Raw genomic sequence first — 27,481 nt, forward strand, 5'->3', positions numbered from 1 at the left:
AATCCTCAATATCATGGCCGAGAATGAAGAGTGCCCTGCAGAGAGGTGCACGAAACAGGCTGTGAAAATGATCTGGGAAGGAACTGGGAAAAATCCATCACCATGGAAGACTCTAGGTCAGATTCTGAGACTGCCCCAGCGCCCATCTCCTCAACTGTCCTTGCGGGGAGAATGTTGCAAAACATCAACCTAGATGTCAAGATCAGGAATCCTTCCATACACTCAGCAAACCACCCCTGCGGGCCTGCGGCTTGGCGCCTGCTTGTCTCCTGCTGCTGCCCGGGGGTCTTGGCTGCACTCTGCACAGGTGTAAAATCCTCAGTGATACCAGGAGGGCCTCCTGGATTTCCCCGAGGCCCGAGCTGCGCTCTCAGGGCCAGCCTCAGGCTGCAGGGGTAAAAAGCCAGGTTCCCGGGACGTGACCGCTGGCAGGCTGGACTGCGACCGTCCCCGCAGCTTCACACTGAGACAGTCCTGGCTGACCTGCCCCCATTGCTCGTAGCCCTCTTCCCTGGACTTCAAGGTGCCCCATCTTTGATTCAATTCGCACGTTAGGACTGTGGCCGTCTCCTGGACTCCATCCATCAGAAAGCAAGCTGCTTTCCGGTGCCAGGGCAACTCAGCCGAAACGACTAGACTAATCAAGGCTGACCTCGCCTTCCCGAATCACACAGTGGGAGGAAACGCACAAGTGGGACTTAAAGCACCTGGCTTCACCTGCTGCTGCTGCCACTCAGATTGTGAGCTCTTGGCGAGTGGCTCAGACTGCCTGAGCCTCAGATTCTGAATGTATGGTGATTTTTATGCAAGAGCGTATTTCAGTATCATTCTTGGAACTTTTAAAAAAATGCATGCCCTCTCCACCACTAGATCTACAGATTCAGAATTTCCAGAGGTGGGCCTGGGCCTCTGTTATTTTCTAAAGCTCCAGTAAGTGTATCCATCCTGAAACATTTCTTCTTAAGAGTCCTAAGCCATTGGGTTATCAGAGGGACAACATAGTTCTGGGGATAAAGATACATTGTAGCAGATAAAATGCTCTAAAATTTAATTATTCATTTTAATCTTCTGCTTTTCTTCTCCCCAACACACAGACACAGACACCTTCTAAGTTCTTGGTCTAAATGCCTCTCTTCTTTCCATAAGTGGGTCCTTATCTTTTCTTTACTCTTGAATAATTAAGTTCAAAGGCTCTAGTTCATCCAAATGCGAATATTTCAAGCCTCTATTACAGGCCTCATCTTTGAAATAATACTATCTGATATTTTGTAGTTATGGTTCATATTTATATCATATCAGTGCATACCTCAATAAATATAGTGGGCTGCATATTATTCCCATTTCATAGATGAGGACGCTGAGGTTCAAAGAGCTTCAGTAACTTAGTAAGTCTTGGAGGCGGAATGTATACCCTTGTCTTCCAAGCTGAAGCCCAAGCTTTTCCCCCTGAGTCATTCCAAGAATTATATCTAAATTTTTACTTATAATTCAAATGTTAATCATTACAAAGTGAACCGGGAAAGAATGGGGCTTAGAGGACCTTTAAAATCTCTTCCATGGCTTGGTGGGCGAATGATTCTAGTGTATGTTTGGAAATATTGGTGGCTGACTGAATTCTTTATTTGTCCCCCAGATACTATGCACTGAGAAGAGGGTGCCATGGGTGGGACCTGGCTCCGCTCCCAGAGAACGGCACAGGGGCAGCTTTGTCCTGGTGACCTTATGCCCGGCCCTCTTCTTTCGACACTGCAAGCTTGGTAGCTCTTGTCCTTATACCAGGAAGAACGGAGGTCACACATGGGAAGGAGTGGGGTCGTTCCCATGTGCACGGTGGAGGCCAGATGGGGGTTGGCATTGGGTATTTCCCATCCCCCCAGGTCAGTTAGGCTGAAATCCAAGTATGTTATGCTCTGGGGAAATAGTTTAACTTGGGGGAAGATCTTGTTAAGAACAGAGTTCTGGGTATCTTTAAAAAAATAGTCATTTTTCTTCTCCCCCTACTGGAAGTAAAAGAATTTTCTCCACCTTCACAGTAAGACCCTGTTGGGGTTCCTGGAAGTAGAGTTCATGAAAGTATGGGACTCTCCCTGAAGACTGGGTCTCCTGGGTTTTTAGTTCTTCAGCTTGTCTTTGAGTTTCCAGCAACTCGCCAATGACAGTTTCAAGTATTTTGCCCTTACGGTTCCAGCAGCGGTGGCTTCTGCTCCTGGGCTTTGGCGCTGGTAAGCTGTGATTCTCTGTATCCACCCACCCATCTCTCCAGTTTACAGGGCAGCAGTTTACCCTGTGACCCCATTTCTCTAATGGATCCAAGAAGAGTTGTTAGTTTTCAGTTTGTTCAATTTTTTTCTTGGGAGGATGGCAATGATGACTTCTCGGATCTTCATGTGTCAGATCAGAAAATGCCTTTGCACACAGTAAAAGGAAGCAAAGAAAAATTAATTAAGTTGCTCTTTGTGTTGATTGGGGTTCAGAAAGCACAGCCTGAGACCAGAACTTGGTGCGAGTGGTTAATGTGACAGGCGATCCCTGGGGGCGAGAACAGTTGGGTAAAGTGAGTCAGGGAGAGAAGAAAAACCAGTGAACGGCGTGGTTTTGGCCTGCTGGTTTCCTGGCACTGATCTGCAGTGGGGGACGGAGGGGTGAGGGGCATGGAGACCCTGCTTTAACACATCTTCACCCCAGCCTTGGAACAGAGCCTGCGTAGCTAGGACCTTGGTTTTAAGGCTGCTTTTATTGGAAGAGAGGAAGTAGTATCCAGCGCTCCATTTGTAGGAGCTTCTGGGTGGCCTAGGGTTGGTCACCCTCCTGCCTGGGGCTCAGCCTTCTTCGTGCTCACTGACGGTCTTTCTACCCCAAATATCCAAATGGTTCCTATCAGGGCAAACCCCAGCATCCCACATGGACTGCGTGGGGGCCTGAAGCCAAACAGGTTTTCACAGAAATTGTGAAACAAGCTGCCCCCTTAAAAACTTGTGTTTTTGTTCCAGTTCTTTTGACTCTACCCAGTTTGTCTGGTTTATTTATTTACTCTTTGTCCTTTTGGCACGAACTTTGCTCTCCAGAATGGAGTTCTCAGGGGACCTAGCCCTGGACCTGAGCAGCAGCGGTTCTGGGCTTCCTACTCTTCTGCTTCTGAGCTCACTTTTTACAGGTAGCTGGCTCTTGAGATGGGGGCTGGATGTGAGTCCTGGGGGGAGCACTGGCCTCGCCCAGGGAGGTGCACAGAGCAGGGCTGGGGGTTACGTAACAGTAGAATGGTAAGAATGAGTGTCTATCTGGAATATCTAGGAGTGTATCTCTATATCTAAGAATGTACAGTGACAGGAATGTACGTCTGTGCCCGGTCTGAATTCTTAAGTGACTATTGTGCTCTCTGAGGCCTGATATGCACACTTACTTGTAGATTTTTTTCGCCCTGTACTACTATCTATATATACTTCTATTTTGTTGCATTCCCAACATGTTTAAGAAAGGCCTTATGGAAACTTAACGAAGAAACGTGCAATGCAACGATAAGTAGCAAACACTTCTGTTTGCTTGCCAAGTGCTGATTACCATCTTTAAACTCATTCAGTTCTCAGAGCAGCCCTGGGAGGTCAGGTGGTATTATTTTCACCACATTTTAGATGGAGAAAACGAGGTACGGAGCAGTGAAAGGCTTCCCCAGGCCAGCAAGGTAGAGAGGGGTGGGACTAGGACCCAGTCCGGGCAGGCCAGCTCTGCTCACGCTCTGAGCTAAAGGGATAAGCTGAGAAAAGTGGGACAGGGAAGGTAACGGTAGAAGCTTCTTCACAGATCTTTCTTGCTAGCCTGCAAATAAGGGTGGGCAGATTATAGGTATTTAATAGACGTCTTATTCGCTCTTGTAAAGACAACTATCTAATTCTGCTTTCTGTTGTAAGTAGCTGAGAGTATCCATAACGTGCAGTGTAGGGGCGGTGGTGAGGAGAACGTGCCCCTTCCATTGCATGCAGGGACAACGTGATCTTAACTCCTTCTCTCCCCACCAGGCTGATCTTATTTATTTATTTTTTTTAAGATTTATTTATTTGAGAAAGAGAAAGAGAGCTGCTGAGAGAATGAATGGGAAGAGGGGCAGAGGGAGAAGAAGACTCCCCACTGAGCAGGGACCACCCCCCTGTGGGATTCGATACCACGGTGCTGGGATCATGACCTGCGCTGAAGGCAGACGCTTAACTGACTGAACCACCCAGGCGCCCCAGGCTGATCTTTTGCTGAGAAGTAATCCTAAGTGGAGCAGTAGTCCTTCCTAAGATACACCCAGCAGCCCCAGCCCAGAGAGCAGCATGAAGACCCCGCTCGGGGTCTTAGAGAAGCAGCATGAAGACCCCGCTCGGACCCCCCCAGATTGCTTCTTCTGCATTTTTTTTTTTTAAGATTTTATTTATTTATTCGACAGAGAGAGACAGCCAGCGAGAGAGGGAACACAAGCAGGGGGAGTGGGAGAGGAAGAAGCAGGCTCATAGCAGAGGAGCCTGATGTGGGGCTCGATCCCATAAAGCCGGGATCACTCCCTGAGCCGAAGGCAGACGCTTAACCGCTGTGCCACCCAGGTGCCCCTTCTTCTGCATTCTGTTTGTCTACCATTAGCAACCCATTCCTTCTTTAGACAAGCCCACACTTTCATGGGATTTAGTGCGGCCTCAGAGAAGACAGGTCATCCTCGATCCGAGAGGTGAAGCTATGTCTGGCATCCCAACACAGCAGACACTCCAATCCTAGTATGCGTTTCTCCTTATTCTGAATCCCCAGTGCGGGGAAATGGGCTTAGGTTAGGGGTCATCGATCCTCATTGCTCCCCAGAGCAGCCACCTTAAAAATTTTCTGTATCTGTTCTGCGTCGACCTATAGAGTTTCTGCTAGTTGAAGAGGTGTTTAAAAATATAAGTAAAGTTATCGCTACGTTTGGGAGATTACATTTAGTTTTCTTTCTTGCTTTCTTTTTTTTTGAAGTAGACTTCATGCCCAGCATGGAGCCCAATGTGGAGCTTGAACTCATAACCCCGAGATCAAGACCTGAGCTGAGATCAAGAGTCGAATGCTTAACTGACTGAGCCACTCAGGCACCCTGGGACTACATTTCTTGTTTCTTGTTTCTCTCCTTTAACCAAACCAAATCCCTCCAGCCCCTTCCGCCCCTAAGCTAGAGCAACTATGGAAATAAATTATCAAGTGGACAACTGCCATAAAGAGAAAAAGTTGATTCCTAAGGGCTTTCCGGCCTTCTCGCATATCCTATAGGTTTAATGCCAAGTTCCCATAATTATCTAAGTACACAAGAGTTTCCTACATTGTCTGTGTAGACATAGGTGCCCTCGAAGTGTAAAGGTATAAAAACAGAGCATTTGTATAAAGTAGAACATCCTGGGAGGAGGGAAGAAGGGGAGCATGTGAAAGTCTAGAAAGTCTGAGAAGACTTAGGCTGATCCTGTCTGGGATGTGGTAACCCTCGTGGCGCTTCCAAGGACATAGGTCCTGCTTGTCCTATCTCCCCCATTTGAGTTTAAAGTCCAGAGGGACTGCGCTCACTTTCTAGAATCTCAGACTCTAAGTTAGAAGTGACTTAAGGGCATCTAGCTCCAGTCCCTCATCCCCTGAGTGGGAATTCTCTCTATCCTGGCCCCAAAACATGGCTCCCACACCTGCTTGCCTACACCCCGAAGATAATTTGCATGCCAATAGCAGAGTTAAATAATCCTTTCATTTAGCATGGTGTCCTGCTCCAAGACCCAGGAGATCTCACTAGACCAAATCACCGGGGCAGGTTTCCTCCCACCCTGGCTCCAGGGTGTCAGGCTAGACCCTGAAATACCATCCTCAGCGTCTTCTCAGAGATGGAGGTGGGTAGACACATCACAGGTTTTGGAGCCCCCACAGGCCTGGGTTCGAGTCTCATCCGCCTACGCTGCTCAATGGCTGTGTGGCTTTGGGCAAGGTAATACACCTCTCTGTGCTATCCCTGTAGAAGACCAGGAATAATCCCCCCCGGGGGATGTGGTAAGGGGCCAGTGGGCGCACGAGAGCACCACGGGACACAGGCTCCCCAGCTACCTTCCCGTGTCTACATGAGAGTGTGAGCGTGGGCGGCGGGGGGGGGGGGGGGAGAAACAGCTTCTTAGTGGCATTTACCCCAGCGCCGAGCATAGTGCTTTGCCTGGTGTACAAATAAGAGAAAAATAAAATACCCAAGTCACTTATCAGTGCCTCCAAAATCTAGAACAGAGCTCTCTACTCAGATCTCTCTCTCTGAGAGGCCTGTTCACAAACTGGCAAAACTCTGCTGCCCTCTGTCTTCGAAACAAAGACCTGTTCTGTGCACTCAAACAGTCTGAAACGAAAGTGAAGAAGATAGCTGACGCGTTCCAGACCGAGAAACCGAAACTGAGGTGTTTTTTGCTTTTTTTCTTACCTCCCCCCCCACCTTCCGGCTTGCTGAGCAAGGCTAAGTGGGACAAGGCTTAGTGGAAGCCACTAAGCATGGCTTCCCAGCTTCAGGGGAAGAAAACGGTTTTAGATGTCCGGACCTGGGAGCAGACATTTCAAGAGCTGATGCAGCAGGAGAAACCCCGGGCCAGATGGACCCTGAAGTTGGATGAGAGACTGGACCCAGACTGCCTCGCCGAAGGCTGGAAGCAGTACCAGCAGAAAGGATTTGGCAGGTGAGTGAGAGCTGGCCTCTCAGCGGACCTTCTCTGGCAAAAGGGGGATCAGCTTAGCAGCGACTGACTGATTCCTTTGAGAGCTTGTTAAAGGAACCAATGTCCCCAGGATCCCCATCCTTTTGTGGCCACAGAGCTCTCTCCATTTTTGCTTAGCCATACCACAAAAAGAAGAAGTTTCTTCTTTTGCTAGGTTTCCTCCCTAAACATTTCTGGAAGTTCTCAAGGAATGCTTCCATATTCCATACATCTGCCCTCCCGTTCTCTCACCACCTCCTGTTCCAGACTGCCTCTATCTAGAGACTTCTGCTATTTCCGCCCTCAGTCCTGACTTCTCCAGGCTGGCAGCCCTACTGGCCTGAGCACTAGCCAGGGATGAGGGCCTTCCTTAAAGCCCCAAGAATGGAGGGAAGCCATACAATCACTTTGAACATGACTTTGCTGAAGGCCTGGGGATAATAGAGGGAATGGTGCAGCAAAAAAGACATCTAAAACCCAGTTCCCCCCCTCCCCTATTGGCCATCCCCCCTTCCCCCCCCCCCCCCCCGCTTTCACCCCCAGACAGCCTGCACCCAGCAGGGAGCAACTTCCTTGCCCAGGTTGGGGGCGGGGTAGGGGGGGCGGTGAGAAATGTCGACCTAGGCACCTGATCTCCTTTTATGTGGCACATGGGGACCTTCACGCTCTACTTTCCACCTCACCTGTTGTCCTGCTTCCCTGTCTGCCCCACCCTGACTCCATCTGTCCTCTGTTCCAGCCTTATGGATTATGAGCCATGCCCCTGCTTTTTCAGACTTGTATTCCTTTATCATGATAATCTGCCTGTTTGGCAGGCCCTCTCCTCCCTCCCCAGTACTCATCCTTCAAGGACCAACTCAAGGGCCCCCTCCTCCTTAAAGCATTCCCTGGTCTTTCTAGGCAGAAAGTGTTCCTTCTTCTACATTCCCATAAGATAATGGTTTTAAACATAGATATCTAAAAACAAGCTGTGTATCCCTTTATGACTCAGTTTCCTTATCTGGACACTGGGCTCAATAATGCCTCCCTCAGAGGGGAGATTTAAAGATGAAGTGGGATCACATTGCAGTCCCTAAGACAGTGCCTGCCTCAAAGTAGTTACTTTCTATGTTTTCTGTGGTCATGAGGAGGACCAAATTCGCTGGGAGATGGCAGGACTACTTTTCCCTCTGAGACATCCAGAGATGTTTTATTAGCAAACAGGCAAACTCGGGACCACGGAGGGTCAAAGCTCAGTGGATCACAGGAAGAGGCTTTATTTAAAATCACAATCCCTCTCATTCTTATTTGGCAATTTGTTAATATCCTATGCACCTTCTCGAATTGGAGGAGATCTTAGAGACCGAGACCAGGCCCACCCCCTCAGGTCGACGATCACCTGAAGGCACAACAGCCTTCTTCCTTCTGTCTGCAGGTTCCAGTGTTCCTCATGCCGGCGAAATTGGGCTTCCGCTCAAGTGCATATCCTATGTCACATGCACCTGGAGCCCAAGAAGTCCCAGGGCCAGGTGATTATGCGGCTTTTTGCTCAGAGGTGCCAGAAGTGTTCCTGGTCTCGATTTGAGAATCCTGAGTTCTCCCCAGAGAGTGCCATGAGGATTCTGAAAAACGTGGTGCGGCGTATTCTGGAGAAATTCTACGGGAACGGCTTTAGGAAGTTTCCAGAGCTACCAGTCATCCGGGAGGTGCCTTTGGATGGGTCCCATGACACAAGCAACTGTGAAGCATGCACTCTGGGCTGCTGTTCATGGAGGTTACGAAACAACATGACAGAGCCATCAATAACCCTACCCTCCTATATGGAGGTTAGCAGTTCCTCATGTCACATTGGTGATGTGTCCGGCCAAAACCAGGAGTGTGGGTCTAACTATGTCTTTCAGGAGTCAGGGCCCAGCCCTACTACTGCTGAGACCCAAGCGCCTGGGGCAAACACTCAGCCCAAAGGGGAGACTAGTCTCCAGCCCACCCCAATGGCAGACAGGCAGGCCACACAGGGAAATTCACAATCCGCACAGGAGACAGCACCACAGACCCCCTGGAGGACATACTCTGAGGTTTTAAGGATGGCCCGCCAACAGTCTACACAGCAGTCATGCTCACAAGCCACATGGACCATGTCATACACTCAGACTAGTGGAAGAACAGCCCCCTCTACACTAGGGTCACCCCTACAGCTCACACGGAGGACGGCTGGGGGGTTTGTGATCCTCAGTAGAACCGAAGCTACCTGGCGACGTTCACCTCGATACTCTGTTCCAAACACCCGTCGCATATGCCCTCATTCAGTGCAACGAGATGTATTCTTTGACCCGGATGTATTTTTCTACTTCTGGATCTGTATTGTTTTGTTCTTTGTCTTTGTAGGCAAATACTCAGAAGCAGAAAGAGGGAAATAAGTTTGTCTTCTTTTCTTCTGTATTAATTCCATGGCAATCAATGAACTGGTTGCCATTTTATTGTGACACAGAGTAGGCTTTGAGATCAAGCACGGTCAAGTTTGTAAGAATAAACAGTAGCTTCCTAGGTCTCCTTAGCAGATAGTCTAAAACATAACCTGGCAGATAATGGACCAATAATAAATATTTGTTGAGTCACTAAAAGCTCTTCATTCATTCACCCACTCATTCATTTCTCTCTCTCTGTCTGTATCTTGACATATCCTCACAAGAACTGAGGGTCATGAGCATTATCAGAGAGTTATTGTGGTAGGCAGAATAATGGCCCCCCCAAAGATATCCATTCCCTATTTCTCAGAACCTGTGCATATGTTACTTTACATGGAAAAAGGACTTTGCAAATCTGATTAATTTAAGGATCTTGAGAAGAGGAGCTTATCCTGCATTATCAGGATGGACCCAATGTAATCACAATGGTCCTCATAGGAGAGAGGCAAGAGTGTCAAAGTGGGAAAAAGGAAATTCAATGATGACAGCAGAGCTTGGAATGATGGTCTTGGAAGATGGAGGAAGTGGCCATGAACCAAGGAACACAGACTCCTCTTAGAAGCTCATAAAGACAAAGAAATAGATTTTCCCCCAGAGCCTCCAAGAGAGACCAGCTCTGCTGACACACGACCTCAGCCCAGTGAGACTGATTTTAGACTTTGGACCTCCAGAACTGTAAGATAAGAAATTTGTGTTGTTTTAAGGCACCAAATTTGTGGTAACTTGTTACAACTAAAATAGGAAAGTAGTACAGCTATCAATATCAGCCCAAGGATCAGGCAATTATGTTTTAGGTATGCTTCAGTTTTAACCAAAAAAGAGAGATTAGAAATAGTGATAGGGCGATCCCCTCTTATTCTTCCTTCTCCCCTACTTAAATCTACCTAAATGCCCCCATCCAGAAGAGACTCCCTTCCATTTGGTGACCCCTGGAGCTGAGCTATCGTTTCACTTCTTCCAGCACTGGATGAGGAAGCATGCAAGAGCTTGCCAATCCTGAAACAGGGTGGTGCACGGCTGCATCGTTCACGCCCTATCTCCATGTCTGCCAGGCATTTCTACATGCCTCTCAAACCACAGTCACCATGTTTTAAACGAAGCTCATCAGCATCTCTGACTTCCCAGTCCTAATTTGACTCAGTCATCCAAGCTGGTCACCTTAGAGCCATCTTTAATTTCTTCTCCCTGTCGCCTACACTTACTGTCCCTTCTGTTGTCAAATTATCCCCTCTCTGCTAATCAGCCCTTCTCCCCAACCAGTCCAAGAGCTTAAATTACTGAGATAACTAGAGAATTTGGGTTTTACCCCATAGGCAATGAGGAGTCATTGCTAGCATTTGAGGAGATGGGCAATTTGAGTAGAATCACATGTTTAAAATATTATATATTTCTAGGAAAGAATAGAGAATAGAAAACGTGAGGAGTCTGACTTGAGATAGTATAGTGGTAAACACAGAGAGTGGTACCTACAGACAAGAAAGGTCTTGAAGGAATTTGAAAACAGTGAAACGTCAGCAGAAAACCTAAGGATAAAAGTATCTCTTTTTTTCTGGTGCTATCTTCTCTTTTCCTCTTAGGCTACTCTCACCATCGTGCTCCTTTTATCGGTACCTTTCCCCCAAACCACCCCCCTGACTCTCTGTATTCCTCCTGTTTTCATACCTTTTCAGGTGCTTCACAAAGAACATTGGCCTGGGCACTAGACACTTTATTTCTAGTCTGGTTATGCTGTAGAACCTGGGGCAAGTCATTATCTTTCCCTGGGCCTCAGTTTCTCCATCTGTAGAATAGGTTAATGTCTTCCAATTAAACATAGTGGATTGAACACCCACATTTCCCTCTGAGCTTCTTTGAAACCTTACTGAGTGACAGTGAAAGGGAGAAAAAAGGCACCAGTACACAAGGGTAAAGAGAATGGGCAGAAGCCAAAACTGATCGACTAGTGATAGATCACTAACTTAGCAGGGTAGAGAGATCTGGAATAGAAATTAGACAAGGGAAAACTGAGATGCAAAGCAATTCATGTGGCACAATTTCAGAAAGTTCAAAAACTTTGGCCAACTGTGGCTCTGAAGGTGGTGCTGGGGCTGCGGAAGGAGGACTGGCTGAAAGCCTTTACAGCAAGGTTCTTTCCTCCACTCTTCTGTAGCCTGGTGCCGCTCTTTTTTTTTTAAATTTTTTTTTTATTATATTATGTGAGTCACCATACAGTACATCCCCGGTTTCCGATGTAAGGCTCGATGATTCATTAGTTGCGTATAACACCCAGTGCACCATGCAATACGTGCCCTCCTTACTACCCATCACCGGCCTATCCCATTCCCCCACCCCCACTCTTAACTGGCTCCAGGGAGAAGAATGGGGGTTTAGTCTCTGAAGACTTAGAGGGACTCTGGACTCAGGGACTTGGGTGATGTGAAGGGTAGGAGTGCCACCCGGCAATCAGAAAGATAGTACAGGTCCACATACGAACTCTTTGGACTCCCTACCCCACCACAAAACCTAGGAGCCATGCCAGCCTTCGATCTTACCCACCCACTCCTCAAATACACAGGAAAGTGGATGGGTCCTCTTTGGGAACACTTATGAGCTCAGGAGAAGAAACAATAAATATCTCCTTTAAAGGGTGATGGTGGGGGATGTTTCATCCAATGGAATGACTAGCTGAAGTAGATCCAAAGTGAATCCATCAGATACAAAAACCCTACAGAACTTCTAGTCAGCTCTTCGGTGTTAGACAGCTAATTTGGACAGACTGCCGAGGGATATCAAATATTTGAAATATCTCCAAATATGAAGGCAAAAAAAAAAGATTAAAAAAAGTGGGGAGTCAAAGAAAACAGAGATAATTCAAGGATAAGAAAACAAACCAAAATATATTTCAAAAATAAAGCTCTGATTTATGCCTCAGAGAGGTAAGAGAAGGTAAGAGAAGGTAAGAGAGATAAGAGAGATAAGATTCACGAAACAAATTAGAACGATTCTCTGCAGCAAGCTCAGGTGAGGTGGCTAGCTTTGGCTGGAGGTGAGTCCTTGGGGGATCTCAGCTACAAGTCTTTAGCTGGCAATGCTCCTGAAAGCTGGGGGAATGAGTGTCCTGGTCCCAAAGGCAGGGATCTGGCGGAGGACCACAGCCTCTACTATGGTCATTATTTTATACCACTTTCAATCCACTTGCTTGGTATAAAATGTTTGGCAGGCAAACTGAGCTCCATCACTGCATCTGTCTTGGGGTGGCAACTAGATATGCACTATCTCCCTTTACTACCCACTCTCCATTCCCCTTACCCAGGCACCTCTGCTATTCAGATGGCTTACCTGATGGGGTTATCCAGAACTTCATCCTTGAAGGGTGTGGGCCCTTGGTCACAAGGTCTTTCTCAGTCTGTGGCATCTGCATTTGTCCACCCGCTGTCAAAAGTGGACAGAAAAGTACCAAAAGAGGCCCCGATGGATCATTGGGTGCTAAATATATTCTTCCTGCCCCCACTGTGTAACAGGAGTCCTATTCTCTTCCGATGATCAGGAGAGTGACACTTTCTTGCCTGCTGTTCTCTTGGCAAAAAATCTGTGAAACAGCCAGCCATTGCTGGTCATGGGGTTCTTGCTGTGTTCCTTAATGGGAGCAGCCCCCACCGAGCATGGCGAGACCTATGGAGCCTTGTGTTGTGGTTGATGGGACACCTTGAAAATGGCACCTGATTTAATGTGAGTGATGGTAAACAGGGTCACCCCTACTTCCACCTCCTGATTTCCAGACCCATACACTCTGCCTGCTGGGACCACACACATAGTGGTCATTGATTCAGGATGTATACTATACGCTGGTGGATGGTGACTCATCTTTGCAAGGCAGCATCTCCAAGAGGAGACCAAGAGGTCTCCAATCTTTAAGAGACTATGTTATTGATCTGTCAGGCTGGCAGCTTCTGGGTGGTGCTGTATTTGATGAACCCAGGAAATTCCATGTCCTTATCACCTCTGCTGTAACTCTTTTGCTACAAATTTGGTCATTGATCTAATGTGATATTATGTGATGTGTTAGTTTGCTAGGGCTGTGAGAAAGATTCTGTTCTAGGCTCTCACCTACGATCTGGTGGTTTGCTGGCCATGTTTGGAGTTCCTTGGCTTGTAGAAGTGTCACCTTGATCTTTCCCTTCACTTTCACATGGTGTTCTTCACAAGTCATTTCTGTATCCAAATTTCCCCTTTATTTTATAAGGACTCCAGTATGACCTTATCTTAACTAATTACTGTCTATTTTCAGCTTTCACCACATAATTGAACTAAACCACTGGTGAACCAAGAGTGGCCTTTTCCTTCCACTGTTGACCAGTCCTAATTAACAGCTTCTCCCTGAACACGTCATCAGCTGTGAGCTGAGCGAGAGGCATTAGTGCACCCGTGGAGGTCAACCTGGGGGCTGGGCCACAACTTCACCCAGCTCCTTTGTATTCTCTATCCCTGACTTGTACTCAGTCCCAGGCTGCATCACTTCCATATTCTGATGGATTATGCTGAGCCTGCATATGATTAAATGGGCCTTTCAGAATCTAGGTCATGATGGGCATCTCTGGCCCCACCATATTTTGATATCTCCCCATCAGGAGTTTTACCTCTATGTAGCCAACTGGCTTGTAGGAGTTGGTTTTTGAATGGCATGTAATTCTCTGCTACAGATGGCATGGCCTTGCTTCAGAACACAAGTGTTATAAATTGTATTTCTCCTACTGGGGATTGAGGTAAACACTGCATAGCATTACAGCTAACTCTAGTACCAAAGGATGTGCCAGATCACATGGGCCATGTGGCAGGGCATTGCATTGTGGGCCTGCTGCAGAGCCGTTTCCTGTTCTGGGTCCCACTCAAAGTTGGCAGCTTTCTCTATCCCTTGATAAATAAACCAGAGAAGTATGGACTACCAGGTATTGTGCTTCCTTTTAGTGGTGTGAGGGTCAAGATGCAATAATTTTCCCTTCATTCTGGAAGTGTTGTCGTGGCACGCTCCAAATTACCGTACCCCTAAAACCTTTACTGACTTGGCAGGGAATCTTTGTAGGATTCTGTAGGACTCCCACCTCTGGAAGGTGAGGTCTCCAATGCACTTGCCACTTCTTACTCCTCTGGTCTGATTAAAACGATATCATTGATGGAGTAAACCAATGCGATGCTCTGTAGAAAGTCCCAGATGGTTCAGACTGCAGATTGTATTATGACAGAGGTTGAGAGAATTGACATGGTCCTGGGACAAAAGTGTAAATGTAAGCTGCTATACTCTCTATGTGAAAAGTACTTCTGAGAAAGGATGAATTCATCAGATTAATGTCCATATAGCATGTCTCTGAAACTATAATTTGCTCTATCCAAAATATCTCTTCTGGCACAGTGGTTGTAACTGAGACCTCTACTTGGTTGCATCTCAGATAGTGCAATGTCATCCTCCAGGATTTGATTGGTTTCTCTAGGAGCCAGACTGGTGAATCAAATGAGGACAGGCTGGAGATCACCACTTCTTTGTCTTTTAGGTCTTAAGGGTGGTTCTAATCTCTACCATTCCCCCCGAGGTGTGATATTTTTGGGTTTTATGATACTGTTTTGAGGTTTTAGAAAGAGAGGTCCTCAGCTTTTTTCATTACAGTAGCTCTTACCCCACAGACTAAAGAACCAGTGAAGGGTTTTGGCATATACCACCTGTGTCCATTGCAACGATCCACTCAGGTACTGGCGATGAGCTATGGGTGACCACTGGGTGAGCTGTGGATTCAGTGGGTCCATCGTGAGCCTGCCCTGAGCCAGGATTCAGCTTATTACTTGGCCCCCACATACTTCTACTCAAATAGCGGTCTGCGATTTATTTCAGATTCCTGAGGATCAGTATCAGTTCAGACCCTGGATCTAAAAGCCCCCAAAATGTCTGGATAGTTCCCTTCCCCCAGCATACAATTACCCAAATAAATGGCCATGCACCTCTTTGAGGAAGGATTGGGTATTTCGGCAGCATTCCTCCTTGGGAACCACCCTATCTTGCAGCCAATGAATTATGGGTCTGAAAAGTGGCTCAGATCTTCCTGAATAAAGAGTTCTGATTTTTTTTTAATTGGTTCAACTGGTTTCAGTCTCCTGATCATCCATTTGTGGTTTCTTTTGATTGTATAAACTGAGAAATACTCTTACTGGCTGTCCACCTACATGGAGATTAGGAAATAGATGAAACTAGTGGATTGGTCCAGAAGACCCAATATCCAAACAATAGGAGCTCCAGAAAGAAAAAAAAAAAAAACAGAAATGAAAAGAAAAAAATAATGAAAGGATTACTTTAAAAACCTTTCTTAGAACCAAAGAACATGATTTCCCGATTGAGAGGGTCTACCCTAGGGCCCCCTACACAACGAATGGACAAGGTTCATATCTAGACATACTATTATGAAATTTCTAACACTAGATATATAAAAGACTCAAAAAGTTTTTGAGAGAAAAAGAAGATAAAAACCAAACGTATGAAGGACCTAGACTTATAATGATATTGGTCTTCCAGCATCTCAATATCTCTCTGAAGCATTCAAGCTTTTGTTCGTTTGCATGATGAGGGAGCAGAAGGCTAGCAGAGCACAAAGCACTAGCCAGACAGGCAACGGGCCCCCGCCTTATGGGTGAGATTTGCATGACGTTCATCCAGGAAGCTCCCAACTGTCTTAACGCATTGCCAGAGGCGAAAACAACCTTAACTTGACCATGGCAAGGCCTCCCATATCCTATAGGTCCTCTTTAGCATATGAAAGTTCTTTTGAAAACTTCCCTTTCCCTACCTCCCCCCAACTCCCAAGTATATAATCAGTCGCCCCTCACAACCCAGGTGCAACAGCTCTTTCTGCCCATGGGTCCTGTCCCTGTACTTTAATAAAACCATCTTTTTGCACCAAAGATGTCTCAAGAATTCTTGGCCGTTGGCTCTAGGGTGCACCCCACCGCACCTAACCTATATTCCAAAACCACATCATATGGCACCCGAATATGGGGTTTTTAATCTTTTCATCTAGACTCTTGAGTTTCGGTGCAAACTTGGTGAGTACTTTCTCTTCTCTTCCTTTACTTTCATTCCAGGGGCTTTTCAAGGACTACAGTCTCATTGGAACACTTTCGTTGATTCCTCCAGCCCGTGGCTACGCTATGGGGAGGAGAATGCCTGTCTTTTGGCTGGAAGTTAGTACCCTGGCTGGAATGTTAGTTAGACCCAGAAACTTGATGCCCTCTCTTTATTCCTGTTCTTACTCAAAGTTGTCTGTCTTGGGCACAGGACAAGCCACCTAAATCACCAAGACAGCTTCGAATCTTAAGACTCCTGTGTGAGGTTTCCTCCTCATTGGTCTAATGTGATCCCCTCCACATCTCACGTCTAGCCACTTCTGGCCTCGAGACCTCCACTGGGAGCTGGCTGAAACCAGTACCCGACTGAATTAAAGCCCAACCTGGGACCATTTCCTAGGGAAGCTGGCTGTAAAGACTACATGCGTTGGAATGTTGCATTGAACCGTGATGGATTTCTGTCTTACTGTTTTCCCCTCAATATCCTCTACTAACTACTTAAATTACAAATTGGGTCATTTCCCCTTGTAAAACTTTTCTAGTATTCTCTATGGGTTAAAAATGGCAGAGCGATAATGCAGCTTTCAGGGCACTGGACGGCTTGGTGTGGTATTTCACTCCATTTACCAGGCACCCATCTGTAGCATAGGATGCCAAGGGGAAGGGGAGACACCAGCATCCTTCCAGGACCTTTTATGGCAGAAATGCCTTCGTGATGTGGCAGGATGGTGATCAATAGCAGTTTTTTGCTTGAGGGATGCCTCTAGTCACTTTTGACACACGGAATCTCTGATGTATCCTGTGTGGGATGCCACCTGGGAGTTGGGGGGGATTTTGGTAATGGACCTTGTCTATTTTTCCAGGAGGATGGCCTCAGTAGGCTTCTGCTTCACTCCCCAAGGACTCTCCCTGGGGATACCTTTTTAACCCACTGGAAACAATTCAGGTTGCAAAACTTAGGAAAGAACTGATCTCCTGTAACACTGCATGGCTTCATTGGGATCTATCAGATCTCTTCAGCAGCAAACAGGGCAAATAGAGGTACCCTAGGTCCATCCAGACTTTCAGGGCTCTAAATCAGGACCCAGACCTAAGGGCCTCTTGCAGAACGTGTTTGGCTAGTAAACTCCCCCTAACATATTGGATGATAATTATCTAAATAGGCCTCCTCTGAGTAACCAAGGTTGCTGGAGGAAACACAGGCCATCCCAGATGAAGGGAACTCTTGATTCTCTCTCTCTCCCTCTCTCTCTCATTCTTCTTCCTAATAGATGTGGGGGCTTCTCCCTCACTCACTTCCTGAGCTAATGGCTGTAACTGGAGCCAACTGTGGTTAGTCTACCTCAGGATGGGGACTTTAAGGAATATTCCCAAACAGCTGCCAAAACTCTGTTTCAGGGAAATTCCCTGCCTTCTCTAGCCGGATATGGATTGCCTATTCCCCGTTGTTGGCAGGAAAACATGGCGTCTTCTCCTCTTGAAGCAGGAGAGCTGGGTTCTTGTCTCATGGAGTCAAAAGAATGAATCTCGAGGACAAAGGAGAATGAGTAAAGCAACAGAAGGATTAGGCAAGGATACAGAAAAAAGCTCTCAGGAGTGAGAGGGATCCTGACAGGTTTGCCACTGAGGGCTTTTAGGGCTGGCCTTTTATAGAAAGTTAACCAGGGAACTGAAATCTTTTTGACTTCTCTGCTGACAGCACCTTTGTGTAAGCAGGACTAGTATAACCTCTTTAATGGCTTACTTCTTTTTAGGGTCTATTTATTTTCTGTTGACCACAGGAGACTGTCATAAATACCTCCCCCCCCCCCACACACACCTAGGGCAGGGTGGTCTAGAGTGTTCTCTTATCTCTGGTTCCCTTACACCTTCACATTTTTGGGATTTCTGTGAGCTTGATCATGGAGCTCCCTAAATATCTCTCCCTACTTAGCCCCGCCTGTCCCTTTCTCACTCTGTTGGAGATGATAAGCTCTGAACCCCGAACCCTTTCTCAGCCTACTGGCAGCACTTCACTTCTGCCTTCCCCTCTCCCCTCCTCCTCTTTCTGCACCACCTTGGGTGTGGCCTGCATAACTGGCTTCTAGACATCCTGGGTGCCTCCTGCACCATTGGCTCCTCCTCCTCCCCTTGCTAACAAGGAGCAAAGAAGAGTCCTCCGGGGACTTAACACCACCCACTCCAGATTTCCTCACCAGTGTCTCAGGGAAAAACTGATAATGGGGAGCAAACTGACTTTTAAAAGAGGATCCAGGTGGAATATAATTGAGTATTTAAACTAATTTAAGTTTGTTGGTTTAATTAAGATAGACATGTCTTTAGAGTTACCAGCATAAAATGTGAAACTTTTATTCTACCGAGGTTTACTTAAGGTCAAATAAGCTCTTGTTATATTGGTTGCAATTTGTTAGCAAGAAGATGACCTGGGGCGCCTGGGTGGCTCAGTGGTTAAGCGGCTGCCTTTGGCTCAGGGCGTGATCCCAGAGTCCTGGGATCTAGCTCCACATTGGGCTCCCAGCTCTGCTGGGAGTCTGCTTCTTCCTCTCCCACTCCCCCTGCTTGTGTTCCCTCTCTCGGTGGCTGTCTCTCTCTGTGTCAAATAAATAAATAAATAAATAAATAAATAAATAAATAAATAAATAAATAAATAAAAGACCTAAAATGATGGTTAATCTTGTCTGTCCCAAAGCTTTCACAAGTAATTGTTAAGATAGCTTTCAAAGTCTTTGGTAACCTGAAACTTTAAAGTTTTGCCTGGATGGTAAGTGGGATTAAATTCATTGGACATCTAGGTCTTTTCCAAAATAGGATAAAGTGCTAAAGCATTGAGTACTGACTGGGCGTAGGTTTGTGGTTTTGACTACTTATTGCAAAGAAACTAAGGATATTTGAGCCTGTTCGTAAACATGCTTTGTGCTTAACTGATTCACAAATTTGCTGTCTAAAAAGTTTTGGTCTAACAGTTCACAATTTGTTACTACTTAGTTTTCACTGGAGACTATAGTTTCTAGGAGTGCAAAATTCTACTAAATGTAATTAATACTGAGGGAAAAAAGGGAAACAACTCTGTATATAGAATAGTAGGAGAGGGGCACCTAGGTGGCTCAGTCAGTTAAGCATCTGACTCTTGATTTTGCCTCAGGTCATGATCTCAGGGTCATGAGATCCAGCCCCACATTGGGCTCTGCGCTGGGCATGGAGTCTGCTTAAGATTCTCTCTCTTTCTATCTCTGCCCCTCCTCACCCCGGTGTTCTCTCTCTGTGTCTCTCAAAAAAAAAAAAAAAAATGTAAGAAAAATGTATGTAAGAAAAATCTAAGGAATGCGAATACATTTTTATTGAAGGTAAAATAAGGTAATTTTGCCCTAAATAAGATGTTGTTTGGAGAGAAATGGGTTAGGACAAAATCTGAATGCAAAAGAAAGTTGTAGAAGGTTTGTGGAAGGAAATCTTTGAAAAGGAATTTTAGGTGTGGTCAGAACAGACTAAGATTAAAATAAAGGCATTTTAAAAGTACAGTGGTATAAGATTGCAAGTCGGTTCAAAAGAAAAAATTTTCTTGAATTATTGGTCTGCTCTTGATAAGAAAATGTAAACAAAGGTTTTTTCTGTTTTGTCTGCCCAGAAAACCAGTTTCTATGTTTCGTCTTTATCAGGTCTCCGATCACTTGGTTAAAACTTCTCAATATCAAAGTTGCTAAGTTTTGCTAACAACTATAACCCTACGTATTTGCTTTGGAATCTTTTATTGTCGCCTTGGTTCAACAAAAATAATGGAGTTTTGTAATGATCTGTAATCCTACTCAGGCACGTGCTTAAAAAAAAAAAAAGACTTTCTGATGTTAAACAAACTCCCCAAGATTTAAACTGTAAATGAAGTCTCATTTGGCCTCATTAGGCCATTTGACTCATTAGGCCTTTTGATTTGGTATGTTAAGTTACTCCGGAAGTACTGTTAAACAAATGATAAGTCTTAGGTTAATATTTGGGTAAATGCTGTAAGTATTCTAGAGATGAGATGCTGTTCCTAAAGTTTATACGTTCTGGTGTAAGACCATCACTTAGTATTTTGATTATTGAAGTGTCATGTGTCACTGACTTAACCTTTCCTTGTCAGCTATATACCCTCTCAACTGATTTTTATCCATGTCCATTTTTGAGTCTTGTCATTTTTTTTTAAATATTTTATTTATTTATTCGACAGAGATAGAGACAGCCAGCGAGAGAGGGAACACAAGCAGGGGGAGTGGGAGAGGAAGAAGCAGGCTCATAGCGGAGGAGCCTGATGTGGGGCTCGATCCCATAACGCCGGGATCACGCCCTGAGCCGAAGGCAGACGCTTAACCGCTGTGCCACCCAGGCGCCCCTTGAGTCTTGTCATTTTTAGTTACTGTTCCATCTAAGGGACTTTTAGGACAAATACAGGTATTCGATATCTTTAAGATTAAAACTGAAATGGGTAAGAATTTCCAGAATTAACTAAAGCTGCATTCAAACCGAACACGAATAGTAATATGGGACTAAGTGAATTGGGAAAAATGATTCAATCATTTTTTTGCAACTCTTGGTTGAAACATTGCTTGTTCTCTGATATTTGTTCTTCCAGACTAAGGAAACTTTCTCTTAAGACATCAGTGATTTACGGAAATAATAATAAAACAAATTAAAGCATTTAACTTTTGTCTCTACCTGAACCCTCAAATTCGAAAGGTCTCCGTAAGTATTCTTTCTTCCATGACAGTCATAGTCATTTGCATGAGTTCAATAAGAATCTGTTCTCCTTGTAACAGGACACCATTGGAAACATTGGTTATTTTACCAAGGCTTTGACTGGAATGTCATGTCTGAGAGAGACAGGCAGACTCAGCTATGACCAGACAGCTTTAAGGAATTGAGGTCGACTTTATGAAATATGGAGCCATAAAGCCCCTTGGAACTGTTGGCCTGATGCCTTGCTTACAGAGTTCCCAGCAGCCTTCCCAGGTGAGTAAAGAATGTCACTTCCTGGCAGGTGCAGGAAACTCAGGATATACAGGGGACCCCGTGAAGAGGAATCCGCAGGCATGTCTGATGGCAAGTACTTGGCTTGGCTTCTGGCCTGGAAAGACTACTAACAGTTCAACCTGGAGATTCCTTATAAAAAGTTCTAGCAAAGCAGATTCTAAAAGATCTGTGTGATCACTCGTTCTTGCTGCGCTTATGTAAATAATTCGGCTAAGTCTGTTAAAAATTGAACTCGTTTTGCAAACAAATTAGTCTTGATTTGGCTATCTCTGGAAATGAGGGTTATTTTAGAGTGAAAAATCGTGTTTCAATAACCCGCCTTTGTAGATGTTAAATCCTAGTTTTGTTCTGAAATGTTGTTTACTTAAGCTAGACAACTTGAGGTAAACTTCAGAGAAATAGCTTTTCTATTTCTATACAATAGCTCATGTATAGGTAATCTTGATGCTTTTTATTCTGTGGGGATAATAACAGGACCCCAGGGGAATATGATTATTTTAACAACTGGAAAATGGGATTAATCCCCCAATAACTGTATAACTCAACTGTCACCTTGACCGATACCGTGCGGCTGGGATGATGAAAATTTCCTTAAAAGCTGGAGTGTACCTCTGGCTGTGGACTTGTGGGGATATTGGATAGCCCCACTTTCTTTATGATTGGGTTGGATGATGCACCTGGGGATGCCCTTACCTCTTGAGACAAGACTCCTTGTAATTAGAATACGATAAGGTCGGACCTCAAACAAAAAGGGCTCCTTGATGGTTTCATCCCTCCTAGTCATATTGATCCTAGAAGCCCCCTCTATCGATGTACAATTGCAGACAAAAGTTTTAGCCAAGCGTACAGGGAGCCTCAAAGCTCACGATGGGACAATCCCTGACTGTAAGGATTTCACACCAATTCCAGAGGGTCTTAGAGACCAAAAGCCATGAATGGCTGATGGGAAGCCAACTTAATAAACACCAGGCAATGCTTACAGATATGCCAGAAATAATACTTGAAACCTGTCAAACTTTAAACACAGCTACCCTTATGCCTGGACCTGACCGTTGTACTCCAATGGAGCATAACTGTTCAGAGGTTATTGATCTTGTTTATCCCCACAGAATAAAAATATTTAAAAGATCCCCTATTAAAAATGCAAATGACAGCTAGTTATTTAAATGGCAGTACTTCATGGCAAAGAGGGTAAGAAAACCTGGGTATGCTATCGTCAGTCTTAACTCAGTGTTGAAGCCAAAGCCCTGTCAGCAAACACGTCTGCCCCCAGAGCAGAGTTAATCGCACGCACCTGCACTTTGCAACTGGCAAAACCCTTAAAAATTAATCTATTTATTGACTCCAAATATGCCTTCCTACTCCTATATGCCCATGGAGCAATTTAAAGAAAAGGGGATTATTATCAAGCCATAACTTCCCAGTCAAATGGACCTGAAATCATTATACAAATTCAAGGGATGGCCTTCCAAAACCCAATAGCCATGGATAATCCTGACTACACTTCAAGGAGGCCTAGTATTAAATGGCTGGCTCCTGGCTGGGACCCAGTGGCTATGTGGCTCTAACTTGTGGCCATGGCTTTCCCCAGGCTGCATAGGCTGCTGCACTCTGGGTTTTGCCTGGATGCACAGATGCATTTTTAAAACCGTTACCAACCCAGCCAACCTTCCAAATTTAAAACAATAGTGGACATGTTTTGCGTCTCACTGGTATGACCACCTAGCATCCATCTTTGTTACCTCTTTGAGACTGGAGGATGTTTGGCACATGGAAGCTCTTAATAAGTACACGGTCAAAGCCCTAAATAACACTCAAAATAACATTTCTCTATTAAATACTAATACTGTAAATACAAATATTTACAAAATAGAAAACTACAAAATACACAATTTACAAAATAGAATGGCATTAGAGGTTTTAACTGTTGCACAGAGTAGAACTTGCACTATCATCACAACAGAGCGCTGTGTAGACATTCCAGATTACCACAAAAATATTTCTGGTTTCTACCTGACATAAACCAAATTGGTGCTTTAAACAATCTCTCTTTCCTTTAATGATTGGTTAAAACTGAACTGGAGGAAAATTATGGTCAGCTATTGAAGGTCTTTTATTCAGGCTTCTCTTTTAATAATATTAATGGTTCTTGTCATTTCCGGTGTCTCCCTGCCTAGTCTCCCTGCCTCCCAGCAAGACTCCTTCACTGCGATAACTTCTGGCTGACGGATGATCTTTTCTTTTTATTTTTTTTAAAGATTTTATTTATTCGAGCGAGCGAGAGAGAAGCAGGAGAGGGGGGAGGGTCACAGGGAGAAGCGGACTCCCTGAGGAGCAGGGAGCCCACCCCACTCGGGGCTCGACCCGCAGGACTCCAGGACCATGACCTGAGCCAAAGGCAGACGCCTAACCGACTGAGCCACCCAGGTGCCCTACGGATGATCCTTTCTACTCAACTAGGTTTATATATGTTGTTCGAGTTGGATTCAGCTGCCTCCGCCTCTCCTAACTCCCCTATATGTTCCCCAGCTGACCAATATTGACCCATAGGTAGGGACATCTCTATGCCCCTATTCAGCAGGAAGAAGTTACAGAACATGAGAACCTTCTGCCTTCAACAACCTTAAAGAATTAAAGGTAGGGGCGCCTGGGTGGCATAGCGGTTAAGCGTCTGCCTTCGGCTCAGGGCGTGATCCTGGCGTTATGGGATCGAGCCCCACATCAGGCTCCTCCCCTATGAGCCTGCTTCTTCTTCTCCCACTCCCCCTGCTTGTGTTTCCTCTCTCGCTGGCTGTCTCTATCTCTGTCGAATAAATAAATAAAATCTTTAAAAACAAAAAAGAATTAAAGGTAAAAATTGTTCAAGGGGGAAATGATGAGGGAGCAGAAGGCAAGCTGAGGACAAAGCACAAGATGGCACCCTGCAACCTCCACGCCCCACTCCTGGGTAGGATATGTCCCTGTCCTTTAATAAAACCACCTTTTTGCACCAAAAATGTCTCAAGAATTCTTTATTGGCTGTCGGCGCCAGACCCCACCACACCAAACCTCACCTATATTCCAAAACCACATCATGCATCTATCATTTTCTGATACTTGTACTGGCTGTCTCCTCTCACTTATTCTTCTCATGCTTGTTTTGGTCTCTACCTTTCATGTTAGAGGATTTCCTCAAAAATCTGGTAGTCCTTGGCTCTGTCCACGTTCAGATACAAGACACTAAAAAGCTGACAGGAATACAGCAACCAGGAAGACAAGGCAACAAAGCCTTCAAAATGCTGAGGGAAAATTATTTCCAGCATAGAATCTTATACCCAGCCGAAATTAAGTCAAATGTAGGTATGGAATAAACCTCATCTTCAGTCACACACGAAGTCAAATTTACCTCCTTTCCTGTCCCGCATCCATTTTCAGGAAGCTACTAGAGGATATTACCCACTCCCCAAAATGAGGAAGTAAACCAAGTGTAGTGAAGACCCGGAGCCCAGTTACTAGGGGCTTCCACACAGCAGAGGGACTGAGTGCGTTCTCAGAATGCTGGAGAAGCTGGCACCAGCTGGCCTAAAAAGAGAAACCCACACTGCAGCTGGCTGAAGGAAGGCTCCAGGAGGGAATGCTCGCAAGGGGCAAACAAAACGAACCCAGAGGTTCCCTGAGGCATCTGAATGCAAAGGAGAAGACTTCACACTTCCAACAGAGTTTGGAGATGATTTAGACAGGAACGCGGAAAAATACGCAGAGAAACAAAATGAAAACCGAGTCGATCATTAACTGCGGGGTAAGAGAAGAGCTGTACAATAAAGGCAATGAGACTCTCAACATCGTTTAGCTATGAATAATATTCAAACAGTCATAATAAGTATCACGATTGAATAGTATTTTAACAAAAAAAAAATTAGGACTTAAAAGCTGAGGGGGCTGAGGGTGTAAGACAGCTAAATTCTTACTTGATGGGAGGAAATCCGTGGATGGTTTTGGAAATCAAGAAGCAGAAACATGGAGTTTGAAATACTAGAAGACAAAATTGAGACAAAGGTTGATTGATTCTGCGGATGAAAACGGAAGTGGAGGGGGCGGGGAAGGGCGGATTTTTGTAATAAACGTTATAGAAGACTTTTCTGGAGCTCTGTACACATACGGCTTTCGCAACAATTAAAATGAAAAGCCACTCTGAAGGCGTCTGTTCGGAATTCTAAGGTTCACCCATCTCCTCCGGTTTCCCCATCCTGAGCTCCTTACTCTAACAAGCCTCTTCTCTTGGCTCTTGTCACATCCGGGCCCTTCTCTTCTGCTCCCGGACTCCTCCCCCAGCCACAATGCAGACACTGTAGGAACGCAGTTGGCAGGGATGTTTCCATTGTGCAAGCCGGCCGCTAGCCTTGCCTCGAGGGTCAGCTGCAGGCGAGGAGGGAGGGAGGGCGGGGGGCTCAGTGCGGACAAAGGCGAGCTTTAAATCCCTGATAAAACCGAGGTAACGTTGTCGGCTTTTACCACCCCTTGCTCCGCCAATTCTGATCGTCGGTGGCAAAATACTCCCCGAAAATAGTCTTTTGGTGCTCGGAATTTTAAGCACAATGCTGCGGTTACGGTTTGAGGCTTACTGCCGTGTATGTGAGCCTTGTGCAGCCCGTAAGTCACTGCGGACGCACTCCCGGCCCGGAAATGACTGCAAGAAATTCCCAGTGATCGGGAGTGGGGACCAGGCCTGCCCTGGCTGGGTGCGGGTCTGGGGCGCGCTGTGGCGCAGCCTAGGGACCCCGGACCAAGCGGGCGCCAGACCCGAACGGGGCCGCCGGGGGTCCCAGCGCCCATCCGCCAGCCCCGGAGGGACGGCCACGCGGCGGGGCGGCGCCCAGACCTCCGCGTGGGGTGCCGGCTCGCCCCCCTCCACTGCCCCCCCGACTCGTGCTAGCCCCGCGGCGGCCGCCGAGACCCGAAGCCGCTGGGGACCAAATCGCCCGCACGCGGTGCTGGGGCACCTGGGCAGCCAAGGCTGCGGGGTGGTGTTGGGCACCGGCGGGTGGAGGCCTGCGGGTGTGGGGATGACTTGTCTGGAGAAAGAACAAAGCCGGGGAGGGTGGCGGGGTGGGATGACAAACCCTTGCTGCTGCTTCTGCACTTCTCTCTCCCTGCTTGTGGTTGGGGCAAAGCTGGAGTGCCCACCACACTCCTTCCTTTCCCTCTTTTTTTTTTCTTGCTCAGGATGTGATCCTGGAGACAACTGTGTCTCTGAGATTCAAAGGTTTTTGTGAAGGAATGTGCGCTTGGCTTGGAGTTGACTTAACTTCTTAGAGAGACAAATGTTCCTTCACCCAAAATCCTTGAAAAAACTTCTTTTTAAACTGGAGCAGAGAATCCCAAAGTTCTTTGTCCTATGAAGGAAGAAGGTGTTTGTTTTGGTTTTGTTTTTTAGGCTCCACTGAGTGTGGAGCCCAGCAGGGGACTTGAACTCACAATCCAGAGATCAGGAGCTGAGCTGAAATCAAGAGTCAGGCTTAACCAACTGGGCCACCCAGGCAGGCGCTTCCTCCTGCCAGGCAGGAGGAAGGTGTTTTTACAAAAAAAGATCCATTCCGGGTGTTAAATAGGTACATTGCTGATTGCTTTCAAATTAGATTCCCAGGATAACCATACCCAAACACTTGATGATTTTGTTTCTAAGGCACCTTGTGTAACTACTCCATATCCAGGAAATATTATATGACGTCTTGACCTTTCCTTCCGTCCAAACTTCAGCCACCCCGGCCTTAAACTGTTTTATCCAGGAACTGTGAAGGTCCAGGATGAGGCTGGCCTGGAGAGAAGCGTGACTCTATCCCCATGCTGAGGAATTAACTGGAAGCCTGAAATAATGCATCGGGACGTCACTGGAGGGAAGAAAGGTGTGCAGAGAAATTCAGCCACACCTTACCCAGCCATGAGCAAGTGTTATCAGTCAGGCCAGGCAGCCAAGCTGGGATCAGAAACAAAAATATTTATTTTATGACTACGATGAGCACTGAGCTGATTCTGAGGCAGAGATCTGACCTGAGGAAGTGCAGAAAAAAAAAAAAATCTCCTGTTAACAAAATCAGGAGTCCCCTGAAATGGAAACGTTTTTCTATGTGTTGGTTGTTAACTACAGTCCAGGGCAACAAGCTGTGGATTTCAAGGAGTACTAAATGCATCCAGTAGTCCCTTCTCTGCCCCAGCTACCCTTCCCATCTTCACCCCTAAGAAGTCAGGCAGTATGATGGTTAAACATCCTCG

General features: G+C 46.0%; 1 protein-coding gene across 3 annotated transcripts; it reads left to right on the plus strand.

Moving 5' to 3' along the window:
- The first annotated feature begins 1,808 nt into the window (after nt 1-1,808).
- On the plus strand, nt 1,809-11,927 carry RTP4 (receptor transporter protein 4). Of its 3 annotated transcripts, none has more exons than XM_087861486.1 (4): nt 1,809-2,222; nt 3,066-3,154; nt 4,978-6,683; nt 8,116-11,927. In XM_087861486.1, exons 3-4 carry the CDS (start codon nt 6,502-6,504, stop codon nt 9,095-9,097), a joined length of 1,164 nt encoding a protein of 387 aa, XP_087717612.1. In that variant the 5' UTR covers nt 1,809-2,222; nt 3,066-3,154; nt 4,978-6,501; the 3' UTR covers nt 9,098-11,927. The 3 variants fall into 3 exon arrangements, with proteins under 3 accessions (XP_087717612.1, XP_087717611.1, XP_087717613.1); XM_087861485.1 differs by having other exon boundaries at nt 4,981-6,683; XM_087861487.1 differs by lacking the exon at nt 3,066-3,154 and having other exon boundaries at nt 4,981-6,683.
- The last annotated feature ends 15,554 nt before the right edge of the window (nt 11,928-27,481 follow it).

This window comes from Ursus americanus, chromosome 4 (assembly GCF_024610735.1).
Source record: "Ursus americanus isolate L20-20 chromosome 4, mUrsAme1.1.p, whole genome shotgun sequence".
NCBI lineage: Eukaryota > Metazoa > Chordata > Mammalia > Carnivora > Ursidae > Ursus > Ursus americanus.

Excerpts from the sequence above, each read along its gene's own strand:
- RTP4 (XM_087861486.1), top strand. The coding sequence starts at position 6,502 with ATGGCTTCCCAGCTTCAGGGGAAGAAAACGGTTTTAGATGTCCGGACC. Across the intron at positions 6,684-8,115 it reads CAGCAGAAAGGATTTGGCAG|GTTCCAGTGTTCCTCATGCC; the intron begins GTGAGTGAGAGC and ends TTCTGTCTGCAG.